A 17,307-nucleotide genomic window follows, 5' to 3' on the forward strand; every position below is an offset into this window, starting at 1 on the left:
TTTTCAAATGGAGGTTCATGGAATGAGCACTGGAGCAGATTGACATATTAAACAGCTGAAAGAGAGTAAAAGGGCCCCCTTGTCACATTGATATATAGTATCCCATACATCACACATACATACTGCATGTGAAATGGGAATAGTAATCTAGAACATATCAGGTATATAAACTTGACACAATTGAGGAATAAATTGAAATGTCTGACGTTTTGCGGCAGTGTTAGATCACAACATGGTCAAATGACTATTGATACATATATAGTGGAGTGAATAACACACACAAGTCAACCAAACTAATATTCATGGGAAAAAAAAAGGTGCTGATTTAAAAAATGATTTGACACCAAGACAACATAAGCATGGATACAGGAATGGACTGTTATTCACATTCATATACAGTGACGTGTTCCTGCCCCGAGGACATGTGAAATGGAGAAAACTCAGGCAGGCTCATTATCACAGCACGACATGCATTAAATGTTATGGTAATATTATACACTTCATTAGTTCATATAGGTTTCTCTAGCTGCCTCAACAACTTCTCTGTCTGTACAAGATGCTAAATTTTCGGGGCTTGGTCACGGCTGGTGGTACAGTAGCTGCACTGCTTGTGTGTGTCTATTTGTATGTGTGCATGTAAGCGTGTGTGACGTTAACAGCGGGGCTCAATGTGGAGAGATCAGCCTCTGGTTGTATTTAGTAAATGCTGCAGCCGCTGATAAATCTTTCATTAGCCTCATCCTGAGATACAGGCCATGCAGGCCCTGCTATACTCTGCCACTGCAATTTACCCACTCTGCACAACACAAAGACACAGCAACTCTCCCTCCCTCCTTCACTCCCTCTCTCCCTAAGCCATCAGCCCCCCTCCAACCCCCGTCTTGCCTCCCCTCCCGCGTCTGGTCACTCAAGGCAATATGTGAGCCTCACTCTTGCGAATCAACGCTTCACGCTAGATGCACAAATGGAAAAAAAAGGGAAATCAAAGCACTGATACATGGAGAGGGGGTTGAAAAAAAACATTTTGTATTTCATATTATTCTGTGGCTCGTGTTTGTATTGGGCGCATATCAATTCCTCCGGCCCGTTCATGCATTTTAATTCTGTTGCATTAAGTAGGCGTTCCACTTATTTTATTTGTAATCCCCTATATCTCGAGCCTGAAATATTGGCCTGTCAAGGAAAGTGACAAGAGAGAGAGGGAGGGAGGAAGAAAGGAAGAAAGAGAGAGAGAGGAGAAAAAAAAACAAAAAACACAAGGGCACAATGTGAATTTCCAAGAACATCCGAGAATTGCTCTGCAGCTCAGAATAGCGAGGTAATCTCGTCTTCCACTGCTTGTGATGGCCCCTGCAGGGCTTGTGTGTGTGTCTATGTGCATGCATGTGTGTGTATTATGTGCTTCATGACAGGCTTTCTTGGTCAGACCGGTCCAGCCTGAAGAACCCGTCATATCACCTGACCTTTCCGCAGCCTCTGTCCCGCCTCCCATATTTATTATGACCATTTCTAATTTCAACTTTCAATTTTTGCCTCCGTCTTCCAGTCAATTTGCAACTAAATTACATCCCCGCGAACGGAGATGAGGCGATTGTCGGACAAGGGGCTGCAAAAACATTTACAATCCAGTGGGGGGAAAGAACCCACAGATCACCATTGATTACTGTCATATTGAATGTAAATGCAGGTTTGTGTGGGGTGTCCACGTTTTTGTGTGTGAGTGTGCGAGCGCGTGCGACGTGAAGATCTGTCCTTCTGGTTTAGATTCATCTTCAACCTAGCGCTTTCATCAACACTTATGACACTCGTGCAAAGAAAAACAGTTGGTTAACCTTGAATGTTGAGAGAGCAGTTCTCTTTATGGCCACTTAGGAGCTTTAAATGGCAAGCCCTGCCAGTGAATAATAAAGTTGTTTTGAAGCATAGATTGCATTCAAAATTGTAGAGTGTCCTCCAAGGATATAATCACCTGTAATACAAATAAGTACAATGGCTAGCACAAGCCACACTGTCTATAAATTCATGAGAGAAAATCAAAATATCCCTCTGCCTGTAGATTTTAGCTCCACAGTCTTGCCCTCAGTGTGCATGGACAGCTAAAATAATTAGAGAGAAATAATGGAAGAAAGCAGGATTGAGAACAAGACAGGAGCAGGAGACTCTCCTCTCATTTTCCTTTGTCTCGCAGTCTGCACCCCACACTTAATGACTGTGTCTTTTTTCCTCCTCCTCCTCCTCCTCCCAGTTCTTTCCCCTCCCTTCCCACCTTCCCTCCATCCCTTCATCCTTAGGTGGGCTCCACCAGCTGCAGCTCAGTGAAGCGGAGGGGCAGAATAAACCAGACCCCCCCAACCCCCTCCACCACCACCAATGACAAATGTCTGCATGCAGCAGGACCTTGCTTGATTAGATAAATCAAAAGGTGATTTATGACACTCAACCCCTTTTGCATTGCAGGGGGAGAGAGCGGCACACTCACCACCCATCTTTATTTGCAACTGTCAATGGTGTTTAGGGAGCTGCGTATACACACACTTATATACACGCAAGTGGGCGCTCAAATGGAGAGAAGTAGAGAGCAATGGTGGGGGAGACAGAGAAATGTAGAAAAACAGAGGGAAGAACAAGAAAAATGATGGAGGGGGAGAGAGGAGCCCATAGCCCTAAATACCTCAGGATATTTCTGTCCCAAATTGTTCCTCAAAAGGCAGGAGGCCCGACTATACCATCATAGCTAATGCTTTTCCTGTTGATCTATTTTAAAATCTGTCCTTTTGTGTCAGAAAGGGTGAGACATTTTGTGCAAACTGAACAAAGCAAATGAGATTTTCACACAAACAAGCATATCATTGAATCCTTATATCAGTCCAACTATGACTTTATATGAAATCAAGTACATCTTGGAGCGGGCTTTCAAAACAATCGCACCGTACCTTTTGCAATCTTTTTTCTTTCTTTTACAAGCTGCAAAACAATTAGATTCCATTCCTGACATTTCATTTCAAGAAAAAAAAAAAGCCCACAAACATAGAGCAGAGTGTGCAGTGGTGGGGGGGTTGTCAATTAAGAGGGAGCAGGCTGGGTGGCGGCAGCTTGGATTTAGTATTCAATTTAGCTGTCCTGAACCCTGGCAGACTGGCTAAGGTTACGGAGCAGTAAATCTAGGAGGGAGAGCTGGCCAAAACGGGCCAGGGAGGGCCGGCCAGCATGATTTACTGGCCTACTGCTCTGAGGTTACGCATTAGGCTGACCCCCGGTCACCTGATAACATTACAGCAACACACTCTGAACCCCAAACTCCCACTGAAGCACTCAGCAGGCCCAGATCTAGCCGGAGGGATGAAAAGAGAGAGAGAGAGAGAGAGAGAGACTGGGAAGGAGTGAGATGGCGAGAGGCATAGTCAGATGGAGAGGGAGAGTGGAGGAGAAAGGCTGTTAAGCAGCAGCTGTCTTGTAGTTTGTGTTTTTTAATGACTAGCCCTCCTTTCTCTCCCATCTCCAGCTTGTGTTCTAATGAGAGATAAATATGAGCATGGCCCCTGTCACATTTGACAAATCGTCTGAGACATTCAACAAGCTGTCATTACACAGAAAACACACATACATGCACAAAGGAATTGCTGCAGGCTTGTAATTAAACATGCTAATGTCTTTGATATATTTTAATCTCATTTTAGAGACAGAAAACAAGCACAGCTCCCAACACAAGTTGGACATATTTGCAGGATGTATGCAAATAAAAAAAAAGAAAGAAAAAAATACTCTGGATGTGAGGAAACTAATATGGAATATTTAGTATCTGATCCTTATCTGCAGAATTCAAAATTGTACACGAAATTAATACATAACATTTGACTGTAGGAACAATGGGTAATTTCTTTGCTAATTTGAAGCAGGTAGAGATCTGTAATTTCCTTAGGCTGCCTGACAGACTCATTTCCATGCTGGGGCCTTTGTTTAGTTGGTTATTTATAAGAAGTGGGCCCCTGAGCCATGGTGGCGACATGCACCATCTACACACACGGCACAAAGCTATCTGGAAGTAATCCACATTGGGGACATTTGCATGGAAAATGTAACATGGATTATAATTAATCTAAAGTGACATGGGATTATAAAAGACAATGTAAATGAAGCAAGGGAAAAAGCTTTCTGTCTTTCCTTGCCCCTCCCCCCTCTATCTCTCTCTTCCCCTCTCTATCTATCTGCCCCTCTTTGTTTAAAGGATCTTGGTCTTGGAGATGAAGTGCGCAAACACACTGCTCACTTGGTCACACTGTAATCCCTTCCCTGGAGATCTCCATACGGTCACACACACACACACACATACACACACGTGCATGCACACATGCACAGATCTGAACATTTCAAGCTTGCCAGAGATTTGGGGCTGAGGATGGAGATGCTAAATCTTACTACTTTAAGCTGGAAAAAGAGAAAAACAAGGCCCTGTCTCTGATGATAACCCTAGCATAACAACACGCTGACACATGAGGCTCCCTTTTGCATTTTCTGGCATTTGACTTTCTGAAACCCCCTTTAATCCAAATGCAAAGTAAAACACCAAAACCCTACTAGCAATATTATATCTGGCTTCCTGGGCCATCCAAGGCGATTCCTAGAACAAATTATTCCCCCAAAATAAAAAAGGAATACATTTCTGCTCTATTAAATAGATTTCTGACATCTGATACACCACACTCGGGAGCACACACATACGTAAGCACGCTTTAAAGTAGGAGGGACCTGGACACTTTTTTTTTTTTTTTGCATGTGTGCGGTGGTGTTAAATGACGCTGGCGGTAATATGCGGCGGTAAATGCATGGATGGTGGTTCCCCGCCAGTCCGTCAGACAGGCCTGTCAGAGAGATAGAGCTGAAAGATAGATGACTAGCTAAACTAATAGGCCCCAGCCTCACTCAGCTCTCCTTCTGCCTCATTGAGCCTCACATTATGGAGCTAGGTATGGCATGTTAGGAAGAGGAGGTGGGGAGGGAGCTTGAGATGGATAGAGGTTGGGAGTTGGGAAGGTGTGTTCGTGTGTGAGTTGGGGGGGGGGGGGGGGGAAGAGAAGGAGGGACATTAGTAGAGGGAGAAAGAATGAGAGAGAGAACCCCGTGCAATGACAGAGGAAAAAAAAGGAGAGAGAGAGACCCCATGCAATATTCATCCCCAGCCATGGATTTCCATCTCATACATAAAAAGACCATATGAATTCTTATTTGGGTAAATCAAATCTAACAAAGCCAGGGCTATCCCGACCACAGCCTTGCAGCAGAGGCATTATGTGCTCCCTACCTCGCCCCAAAATAACAAAAACACCAAGCCGTCTTGTACAGACTGTCGCCCCTCCCTGCTTACAGCATTGCCATTCTTACAACCGAATAAACAGCTCTTTCTGTCTTGTGCTCTTTTTCTATCTGAGGTAATGCCGGGTGATAGGGTCACAGATTGGACAACAATTAAGGGATGGATTGAGCCAGGGAAAAAAAATTGGAGAGAAAGAAAAATGAAGGGAGGGAGCAGGGGGAAAAAAAACTAATTTAAGGGTTGCAGGGATGCGATGCAATATTAGAAAAACATATACACAGGCCCCCCCATCTAATCCTGCGCTTATGAAAAATTAATATGTCATCGGAGAGGGCACAAGAACGAGAAAAGATTAATGCAAGGCGCTTATAAATTACAAGCACGCAAACTGATTTGATTAAAAAATAATCTGGGGCCTGGACATTGCCTGGTAATATCCACAACACTCAACTTATCCCTCTCCCTTTCTCTCCTTTTTTTCTCTCTCCTTCTTTCCCACTCCCTCTCTCTCTCCCCCCGTCTCTCTCTTTCTCTTTTTCTCTTTCTGTCAGATGGAAACGATTAAAGCAGGTCACATGGAGGCTAGTCAGCAGCATTCACATGTTACACACACATGTTAGAACCTTATCTGAGGCAGGGAGAGAGATGAGCGATAACTTAGAAAAGAAGGGAAGCTTACAGTTCATATGTGTTTTGAGTGTGTGTGTGTGTGTGTGTGTGTGTGTGTGTGTGTGTGTGTGCGGTATATGTGTGTGGACTTACGGTCAGTTCTCCTGCTGTCAGTCAAGTCTCGGTCAGTAAGGTTGTGTCCGGGCCTGGAGGAAGAGCGAGGAGGTCTCTCACCGTCCTCAGCAGCCTCTTCTGAAAATGCACAGAGAAAAGGACTACATTACCCATGATGCTCTCCCTCTCAAAAAAAAAACAACCTCTTTCTGCTGTCTGGGGCACAAGCACAGAAAGAGAAACCTCCCGCGGTTTATCAGATATCAGATATTGCTAGATCATATTAGAGTCAATTTGAAAATATTCCTGCTTGTACATGTTCAGTTAATCCTCATAAAACCCTTTTGCCCTACTGTATAGTATATCTCACAGTATATCTCATCTCCAGTGACTTGAACATATGTCCTGTTCAAAATAGCCCTGCCATGCCACTTCTAGTAGGTGAAACAAAATACATAGCCTGAGGGCAGGGAAGTTGTGTGACAATAAAATACGTCCTACAGGGAAACTATTAAAGTCATTTTTTGTTCCCTGACTACCAAAGGCACCTTTCAAAATAACGTATTTAAAGACAAAGCATAAAAATGTTTAGTTGTCCATATATTTCCTTTTAAGTGAAAGTTAAATCTTTTTTTCTGTCTTCAGTGTATTTTATTTACATGTTTTATCATTGCAGGTTAGACAGATGATATTTTATAGCAGAGATGAAAACACACATTATATGTTGTTAATGTAAAAAGCTATCATCATATAGCCTCCAACACACATTCTACTCTACAAGGTCAAAGTGAAAAAGAAAAACTAAACGTAGAAGATGTGTCGATTTTCACTACCGTACTGTATATAGATATTATGTCTATGTATTTCTGTATACCTCTGTAAAAAATGTGTGTGCGTGCACACACACACACGCACGGACACACACACCAACACACACATGCAGCTCTGTACTATTAGCAGATTAGCCTGCCCATCTCTGAGAGTTCAGCCCCTTGTTTGATAATTCTGTGTATCTGCAGTGTTCTGCCAGTGGATTAAAGTGTGTGTATGTGCGCGTGTGTGCTTTGTGTGTGTGTGTGTGTGTACGAGTGTGTATGTGTGTATATGTGTCGCCAGCACAAGCTAACACTAATCCTAGCCAAGCCCCAGCGCTCCCTTTCATCCAGCCATCATTTGTCTCCGGCTGGGCTGATGTCACTTTGTAATGAATTTTGAGCAGTCTGAGAGAGGCCAGATAACCAGGCATGCACATGCACACACAGCACACACACACACACACACATAAAATATATATATACACACACACACACACACACACACACACACACACACATATATATACACACACAGAGCACCCTCCTCCATCTCAGGGTAGCACACACAAATGCAAAATCAAACAGAAACACTTGCACACAGGCGTCAAATCATACACACACACAGTATCATATTCACACACACATGGAGCAAAACCGTTAAAAATTTCATGTCTTCTAAATGGGGGGGGGGGGGTCTCTTTCACCACAAACCCCTCACTCTGCTATGGAATGAAACTGGTGTATGTGTCTGCGTGCATCTGTGTTTGTGCGAGTGTGTGTAAAAGAGCTGCGCTCATCAATCCTGCACTGCCTTAATAACCATATTTTACAACACACACACACACACACACACACACACACACTCACAGAGAGAGAGATATTCATAGAAATCAGGCAAAGGGTGCATTGAGGTCAGCTTGCATTTGCATACAATCACTTTGGCCATTGTATGACGAGCATAAGGGGTCTGCAAAACCCCCCTCGGAAACATGATATGATTAACCCTTTCACATACAGCGGGGTGGCGCACATGCACACACACACACACACACACAAAGACACACACATACAAAAAGACACAGACAGACACATAGACTAAGTGCTGGCGCCGTTGCTTTAAGCGCCAACACATTAAGTGGACATTATATACAGCATGAAATTTTCATGGCAGATGCTGGCATGTGATTGAGGAAGAAAATTCTGGTTGTGTGCATGTGTGTGCATGTGTGTGCGTGTGTGTGTGTGTGTGTGTGTGTGTGTGTGTGTATTCAACACTGTTGTATTTTTGAATTTGCACATGCGTATGAGAGCTGTACACAATTTGCACATGTGTATACACAGTCTATTTTAAGGTTGATGTGTACATCCTTGTACGTGTGTGTGAGTGTGTGTGTGTGTGTGTGTGTGAAGGAGAGAGAGAAGACTGGGACTGCACTCTGCTCCTGATGTTTTATTAATACGCTGGTGACAACGGGGATGAAATATCTCCTGTCAGCCACGAGAGCCCGGGCTGCAGAAATTGCAATTTTCACTGCTGGTGCTGCAGCGTCCATCTTTGTATTTTAATTCACCCCACCTTCATATAGAGGGAAACAGGAAGGATAGCCTGTGTATGTGTGTGTGTGTGTGTGTGTGTGTGTGTGTGTGTGTGTATGTGTTGGTGTAAATGTTGCGTGTGCAGTGGGTTTGAAAGTCCTTCTTCACTGGTTTATCTTTTCTCTATACTTGACTTTTGTTCGATGCCAAGGAAAAGCAAATGGCACAAATCGAACAGCATGTTTCACAGAAGAGTGGGAAAAAGAGGGGGAGGGAGGAGGGTCAAAACAGAAATACAGACAGAAAAAAAAACAAGCTCTCGAAGAACTCACATACTGCAAGGTCAGGACAATGTCTTAGAAGAAGGAATAAAAAAAAGGAGGAGGATAAAAATCCCTTCTCATCTCCTTTGTCATTGTCTGCCTTCATTCCTTCACTGCTCCCCACTGTATATATAAACATATGTATGGAAAAAATGATATATACCTTCACTTTGATTGAACAACCTTTTTACATGACTGCTTACAACGGGTTAATTGTACATGAGTATTACTACTATATATTTTCACTATAATAATGTCGCTTTTAATTTACATTACAAATACATTCAACTCCATATTAAACAAACCTGTAAACTTCACAAAGCTATATTTCATTGTCATGCACAATGTCTGACAGCATACCCACAGACTAATCAGTGCTAGCTTATGTACTTTTGTATAACTTAGCTTTGAGTTTCACGTTAATTCATTTGTTACTCCTTGATATGATGTTTGCACGTTTTACATGTTAGCCAACTAAGGCAAATTCAATCCTACCGTTTTGTTAAAGAAAAGACAACAAGTTAAGGAGGATATGGGTCTGGTGAAAGCGATCATAGCTGGAGCCTGTGCTTGATCATGACGCTACTAAACCACCATTTTAACTAACCTCTAGGGGGCAGTCTACCTGTAGCAAGATAGGACACAAGAGACATGAGAGACAATGAACAGAGGGGAGGAAAGAGAGGAAGGAATGAGGGTGAAGAGTGGGTGAAGAAAGAGAAAAAGAGAGAGGAAAGGAGGGGGTGATCATCTGGGCCTCATCAGTGTTCTTTTTTTTTTTTTCTTTTCACTCCTTTCCCCTTCTAGTCGGTTAGATCTGTGGCGAGTGTGTGTGTGTGTGTGTGCGTGCGTGCATACGGGGAATGTGTTTCCACACTGAGGACATTCCCAGACGAGCTCTCTCAATACATCAGCACAGCGTCTGCCCTCTGACTGACCCTGACAGTTACACACCACATGAGTGTGTACGTGAGCGCGCGTGCGATCGCGTGTGTGCGCACATGTTTGAGTGTGTTTGTGTGGATGTGCGCCATTGATCAAGTGAGTGAGACAGTGACTGCATGTGTTTGCATGTGAGTTGTCATGTGCAAGTGTGTGTGAGTGTGTGTGTGTGTGTGTGTGTGTGTGTGTGTGTGTGTGTGAAATAAAGAGAAAGAGACAGAGGGTTCTGTGGCAGGGACTCTTAACCATCAACTTAATCGCTACCAGAGGACGCACAGAGCAAAACTTTCGCAGTCACCTTCCACTGCCTGTGTGCATGCTCTCTCTCTCTCTCACACACACACACACACACACACACACACACACACACACACACACACACACTGGGAGTAGGTCAGGCTGTGGAGGCTGTGTGATTTTGGCAGCCTGGTGGGACTCTCTTTGATGTGGGTCGGTCGGAACATTAAAGCCGGCCGGTGAGCTTGAGCTAACCACAGACCCTGGGTCCGATTACCCTGCAACCAACACCAGCCTATATTTAACCGTTACACAGGAAGAATAATTAAGTGACTCCTGATCAGGGATACAGCCAAATCAGCCTGGTTTTAGATTTAACTATTAATTGGAAGCCAGTGTAACCAATTCAATCCCTGGATGAATAACTCTCTCGTTTGTCCAATAAATAACTCCTGAAATCCCTTAACACAACATATTTGGTGCATATAATCTCAGAATGAAAGAAGACTTTTAGTACTTTTTTGTAATGATTGCTCCTGTTACTTTGAGACAAATAAAGAAAAAACAAATTTTGGACAGATACATGCAGGAGGACAGAGAGAAAGACAAATAGAAAGAGATGTTTGCGAAGAAAAAATGGAGGGATAGACATATGGGAGATGGAGGCAATGGAGGATGTATTGAAAGTGTCAGCGCAATGGGTTTGTGTGTGTGTGTGTGTGTGTGTGTGTGTGTGTGTGTGTGTGTGTGTGTGTGTGTGTGTGTGTGCCCTCTAGCTGTATAATGACCTGCTCTGAGACCACTCGCTCCCCTTCCCGTCTCCCCCTAAGGGCCCATAACCGCCATGCCGGGTCATTATGTGCCCGGTGGAGGACTTAGCCGTACAGCACACAACCGTAGAGCGCTGCCACGCAGAGAAACTGGACACGGAGGCTCCAAAATGGCTGAATTCATTAGCCGGGCTGAGTTGCCTCTAATTTGCTTCCTTAGGGCTAGGATGGTGCTCATTAAAGGGGTAAAGGAGTAAAAAAAAAAAAAAAAAAAGCTGTTTTTTACATTATTGTTTATCTTAAATCATAAGACACTGTGAACGCGGAGCATCAAGTGAAACGGTAATTGCTGCCAAAGAAAATATCATGAGGAATATACAAGAAATGCTATAACAACTAGACTGAGGAACGAATACTGTATAGCTTTTCGGCCTCTATATGCTACAATATTATCAGCGCTGATGTGTTATATGTCTAAAAATGATCATAAAGGCTAGATATGGTGTGTGTCCGCTGTATCTGTGGTAGTAATGCAGCCTTAATGTTTTGCGTAACACCCATGACTGCCATGTCTCCCCCACTTATCCATGATGTTGACGCTGATTTCTTCTTACAACTCTGGTCATGTCCCCTGTGAGACACACGTGTGCATGTGCGTGTGTGTGTGCAGGAGCAATAGGGGCCCTGTGATGTCACATTCCTGCGCCGCGCGCGTGGCTCTAGTTTGGCCCCTAGGTTTTAAAGGGGAAAGCTTTGAAACATTACACCATCCCACACAGTCACAGCCGTGCGTACACGCACACACACACACACACAGTCAAGGGCCAGTGGTAATACTGCCAGGGTAATAACCTTACAGACTTACTGATCTCCCTCCCTCCCGTTCTCTCACCCTCAAATCTTTATTTACCCTACTCTCCCTCTTTATCCCCCCTCTCTCCCCTCGTTCTCCCTGTACCTTTCCCCCCCGAATTTCAGCGCGTTTAACAAGCATTTAGATCTTAACCAGATGTTGTTAATGTAGCATGTCTAAAATACTAAACATCAACCCAGTGGAGAGGGGCTACAGCTCCTGCACAGGGCCTGGGAATAACTGACACACACACACACACACACACCTGTACACGCTCATACACACCCACACATGAACCCCCTCTGCACATAACACACATTTACTTCCACACGGCGTTCAACGTATTTCATGCACAGAGGTCCACAGCCCACATGCTAACATGTAAACAGACACACACCAGCACAAGCAAACACACGTGTTTCCATCCACACGCTCCGTTCCACCCACACCCACCCACTTATTGCTTAAAACACATGAGAACTTATTACACCAGCAAAAAATATCCATTGTTTCAGGTCGACTCTGAGAGCCAGACAATAGGATTGTCACTTAATACGCTCCTGGTGTGAATGTCAATAAGTTGAACTGACAGAATAAGCTGAAAAAATGACTTTTGTGTAAAAAAAAAACGCTTGTATCAGCAGCTCCAAATTTGCTTTGTTGTTGTCAATTACAACTTCCTGAGACACTTCATTGTATTTTCTTTCCCTCAAATTGCCCGCTCTGCTGTCTTGCAGGCGGCTAACAAAACACCTATTACTCTCTGAAAAAAAAAGAGAAAAAAATCATATGAATAAACATAGCCAAGATTAAAGGCTTGCATGTCTTGCTTGCTGCGCAGACAGAAACTGTTGTTTCGTGTTAAGAGGGGTTTCATTTTCAGTGCTGTGGGCACTGAGGGGGGATGATGTTAATGATTCTTTAATAGCAAATACAAAAGGTTTTCACAGGACAAAAATATGGCTTCAAAAGGTTCAGTGGTGGAAAAAAAATCGCTGCAACACCTGGCCTTATACAATAGGCTAGCACACCTACTGTACACCTCCACACGTGTGCATACACACACACACACACAGACACACACACACACACACACAAACACCTGCATCTTACACAACAGCCATATTGCATTTCGGCTGTTTGAATCACCTTAGGCTGAGTAGGTGAATTGAGGAGGCGGCACGGCAAGCTTACTGAGGGATTTAGGAATAATTTGAAAAGAAGATTCCTCTCCTCTGTTTCATCTCCCCCCATCTCTTTCTTTATTTTCTGTTTTTCCTGGTCTTTTATGATTCCACGGTCCAATATTTATCTAGCCCCTGATTATAAACATCTGGCCGATGGGGCAGTCTGCACAGCAGCAGCCGCAAAACACACACACACACACAGACACACACACACACACACACACACTCTCTCTCTCTCTCTCTCTGAGAGTCGCACACATAGTGGAAATATCACACACGCTCGCCAACGTGACCCTGTCAGGTTCAGACCAGAGGACGAAGGGACGGAGAGACAGAGGGAAAGAGAGAGAGTGGGACCAGACAGAGACAGAAAGAGAGAACTAGGAGCTGAGGGTTAATGGCCTTCCCATCTCTGTGATAAGAATTCATTCTGTTCTATTACCAGCACTTATCTACAGAGGCTGCTGTCTTTCCCCTCTCTCTCCCTCAAAAACACACACACACACACACACACACACACACACACACACACGCACACACACAGTGAGGGTCCGAGATCGATAGATGAACCTAATGAAGAAAGCAGCTGTTTCTCGGCATACCTGCTCAACTCTATCAGCCCAACAAGACCTCCCTGCCGCATTCATCTGTCTATCTATCCATCCATTTATCTATCCGCCTATCTATCCATCTGTCCATCTATTTTTATATCTTTTCACACAGCTATCCATCCATATACCTATCCTATCTGTTCCTCGGTGCCTCCATTTATCCCTATATCTGTCCATCCATCACTACACTGGTAAACAAAGATACCAGCAGGATAGATATAGTTTCCAATTGACCAGACTGGTCCTTGTCATGTATTCAAGGTTTATTTATTTTCCGGGAAATAATACAAGGCAGAGAATCAGGGAATCTAATAAAATGGCTGCCATGGTTTAAGAGAGTGGCTGCGACTCTGTGTGTGTGTGTGTGTGTGTGTGTGTGTGTGTGTGTGTGTGTGTATGTGTGTATGTGTCTATGCTTAAAATAGGCCTGTGACGGGCAGTGGCCAAATGGATAATGCTTAAACAGATCTTTATCCTATTGGGCTACTGTCCCGTTTTTAGCAGCATAAAAACCATCTGCTTTCAGAGCCACCAAAAACAAGACTGTAATCCTGGATGGAAATCAAAGAAAAGATTTAAGTGGATAGAAAGGACAGATAAAAATACAGTTATAGGATCATGGAAAGTTGCATTGTTTATCAGTGTGCAGTTTTCATCACTTCATTTCTTAAAAACAGACGCTAGAGACAGAAATATGAATTATCCTCATTTTGAAGAATTACACATTTATCATATTTCTTAATATGACACGCTTTGTGTGCATGCTGCATGCACAGCCAGGATAACAGCGTGTTTCGGTGAATTACACATAAAGAAATGTGACGAAAAAATGACTTCAGGTTTCCATTCATTCTATTCATTTCCAATGCTTTTCTGTGACTACATTCCTTGTTGATGGGCGCTTCATAAGAGTCTGGAGCACCACATAGCTGCCATTAGTACATAACAATTTCATGTGCTGACAATAAGTCAACGTGACATCTCTTTTGGCATAGAGGAGTGTGAAAAACAAAAATGTGTGCATCATCAGGGCCTTATTATGTGTTGAGGTTAGGCAGGATGGCGGGACTCTTCAACATAAGAAGAATAGAGTCATGGAAGAAAAAGAAAAATATCTTCAAGCCCAAATATTCATTAGGTTGCTCAGAATCATCTCCAAAATGACCACATGGAACCTGTAATACATGGGCACACATGCTCACATGCAACACACACACCCACACGAATGCGCAGACCTGGGGCAACTGCCCCGGAGATGGTATTTGCAGACAGTTACAAATAAGGAGTGTTGGCTTTCCTCTGACTTTCTCAAAAACATGCAAAAAATGTCCATTTCATTACTGGCTAAACAATGTCATATGGGCCCCCACTGGCCCTAATAGAAGCAGACAAAGACAGAGCAGCACACATATGCTTCGAATAAATCAGATTACTGAGAGAGTGGGGGAGAGAAGGAGTGGGAGAAAGAGGAAAAGAAAGAGAGACACCGCCAGACACTTAGAGGATTGACAATATTCCCTTTTCTTGCTACCTCCACCCCTCCCTTTCTCCTTTCCTTCACTTTCTTAACTCCCCCAACCCCCCCAGCGGGATCTGTTTTAGATTTGAGCCAGTGCTAGAGCCATATCTCTACCTTATCTCTGCTAGCCGTCAGAAAACAGAAAGCTCCATGTTTCCATGCATTAGACTCCCGGCCCCTGACACGCCACTTGAAAATCTCACAGCCCCTCAAAATGGTTGAGCAGGAAAATAAAACAGCAAAAGATATCATTTAATCAAATGAAATGCAGGTTACCGGGTTGCATTGATGTCATTTTTTTTGGAGATACAGTCTTACGCTCAGCGTCATATCAAAGAAAATGTCAACCGTGAAAATTATGGAAATGCATTTTGGGATTGTGACAACAAATGTCACCAAAAATCCCCCAAAATGAGATCACTCTTTGAGAGCCATAAAGCATCATTAACTATCTTTGAAAGGCCATCAGAATTTGAGGGGCTGTGACATTTTTTACCCCCTGACCACCACTGGGCATCAACCCCCATGAAGATATCCCGTTGTGTTTTTGGCTCCAATTATACCAAAGCTCTTCTCTGATCAGGATAAAGGGAAGTATTGATTCTCCTTAAAGCTGTAACAAAAAGAAGAAAGCGTAGACAGGGTGGGGAATATGTTAACAATTTGAGGAAAAAGGAAAAATCAATATTCAAATGACTCGTTATATTGATTTATAATTAAGTCTTAATTGCGGCTAGGCTTGGACTTTCAAACTGCCCTGTGACGTTAGCCGGGAAAGAAGATAGGGAACATTATTGATACACTTTAACAGTGGTGGTCATCCAGACATTGATTCAGCTGCTTTGCGGTGCCTTTGGCGTGCTCTGAGGATCTAAATGCACATGCATTTGAGGAAACTCACATACACATACATTTCTGAGAAAAGAGGCACACACACCTGCATGCACAAACAAATACACACACCTAAGTGAACTAACACAGCATAATTAACCTTCATCCGGGAAAAGTCAGGGCTGCCTTATCTGCAAACTTGACTGCGTGTGTGTGTGTGTGTGTGTGTGTGTGTGTGTGTGTGTGTGTGTGTGTGTGTGTGTGTGTGTGTGTGTGCATGTGTGCGCCTGTGTGTATGTGCTGTAATTACACCATTAGGTGTGGAACTGATTGACTTCAGATGGGGTTGGTGGAGGTATTATTGTGGACAAAATAAGTGAGTGAAAAGAGTGTGTGAAGTGTGTGAAGTAAGTGTGTGTGTGTGTGTGTGTGTGAAATGTGTGATTATTTAAACTCACATGCAGATTCTTATATCCCACAGCATTTACTTGTGATATGAGTGTGTATGTTTCCCTCTTCATGTGCTTCAACCCATGTGGAAATGTGTGAGTGCGTCTCCATGCTCAAATCTGTGTGTGTATTTGTCCCCACGGGCCTCATCAGGTATCAGATACCTTTTGTTTTGGGAGCTCATTGATGGATGAAATCTTTATCTGTGCTATTGATCAGGAGGGCGCGGGTCCTAAACTGTCTGTCTAGCTGCCTGCCTGCTCCAGCTCTAACAAGATTGCCAGGGCCGAGTATATCAGTTAACATTTAATCAATGGCAGCTTAAGACACTGGGGCTAAGGGAAAGAAGCCCACCGCTTCAGCCCCCTGCCCCAAACCATTACCCGGGATTGAAGGGGAACTATACTTGTGTGTGTGTGTGAGTTCCACATGATTACAAGGGATTGGGTCTGGTTGATCACATGTCTTCAGGGGACAGAGGTGTGTGTGTGTGTGTGTGTGTGTTTGCACGTTAGTGTTTACAGGCATGCAAGTGCTGGCTTGTCGATACATGTTAATACGTAAGAAACGCCAGAGGGGGCTGGTGTGTGCTACACTGGCCGTGTTGCTCTGAAGAAAATAGGAAAACTGAATGAAATGACTGATGTGTAGGAGAAAAATGGCCATTCAAATCAAGTGAAGGCTTCAGATTGAACACGCCTGTGTGAAAACACACGCACACACACACACACACACACTGCAGTGGAGAGATATGACATATCAGGCAATGCGTGATTTTTTTTTTTGCCTTGCTTGCAAAAAGCCCCCGATGCTAAAAAGGAGAGTCAGCAAAAAAGAAATATGATCTCTATGACTTTTTTTTCCTTGCTTTTTATTTTACCATCAGCTCATCTTACTGTAAATGAAACCCCATCAGATCTAAGAAGCTGATCCTTCGTCTCCCATCTCCAGCTTTTTCTTCCATTTTCTTATTCATGCTATCGCTGGACCTCATCATCATCAAATCTCATTTTGAGAGAATTAAAGATGTACTTACGGTATTTGCCTATGCACTCAGGGTGTGTGTGTGTGTGTGTGTATGTGTGTGTGTGTATGTAAGGCTCAGAATGAGTGTGTAGGTGTGTATGTGCGCGTCTGTCATGGGGTTGCTCTGACGGGGGAAGCCCCTCTCACGTCCCTGCCTTTCGTCCAAAGCCTGG

At 43.6% G+C, this 17,307-nt stretch overlaps 1 protein-coding gene across 1 annotated transcript in view; it reads right to left on the reverse strand.

Moving 5' to 3' along the window:
- The window catches only part of zfhx4 (zinc finger homeobox 4), an 81,825-nt gene that overhangs the window by 12,872 nt on the left and 51,646 nt on the right, over positions 1-17,307 (reverse strand). The window contains exon 7 of the mRNA XM_076761082.1: positions 6,074-6,172. Within this exon, the coding sequence (XP_076617197.1) occupies positions 6,074-6,172 (99 nt within the window). The remainder of the gene's footprint in view (positions 1-6,073; positions 6,173-17,307) is intronic.

Source organism: Chaetodon auriga, chromosome 21 (genome assembly GCF_051107435.1).
Source record: "Chaetodon auriga isolate fChaAug3 chromosome 21, fChaAug3.hap1, whole genome shotgun sequence".
Taxonomy (NCBI): Eukaryota; Metazoa; Chordata; class Actinopteri; order Chaetodontiformes; family Chaetodontidae; genus Chaetodon; species Chaetodon auriga.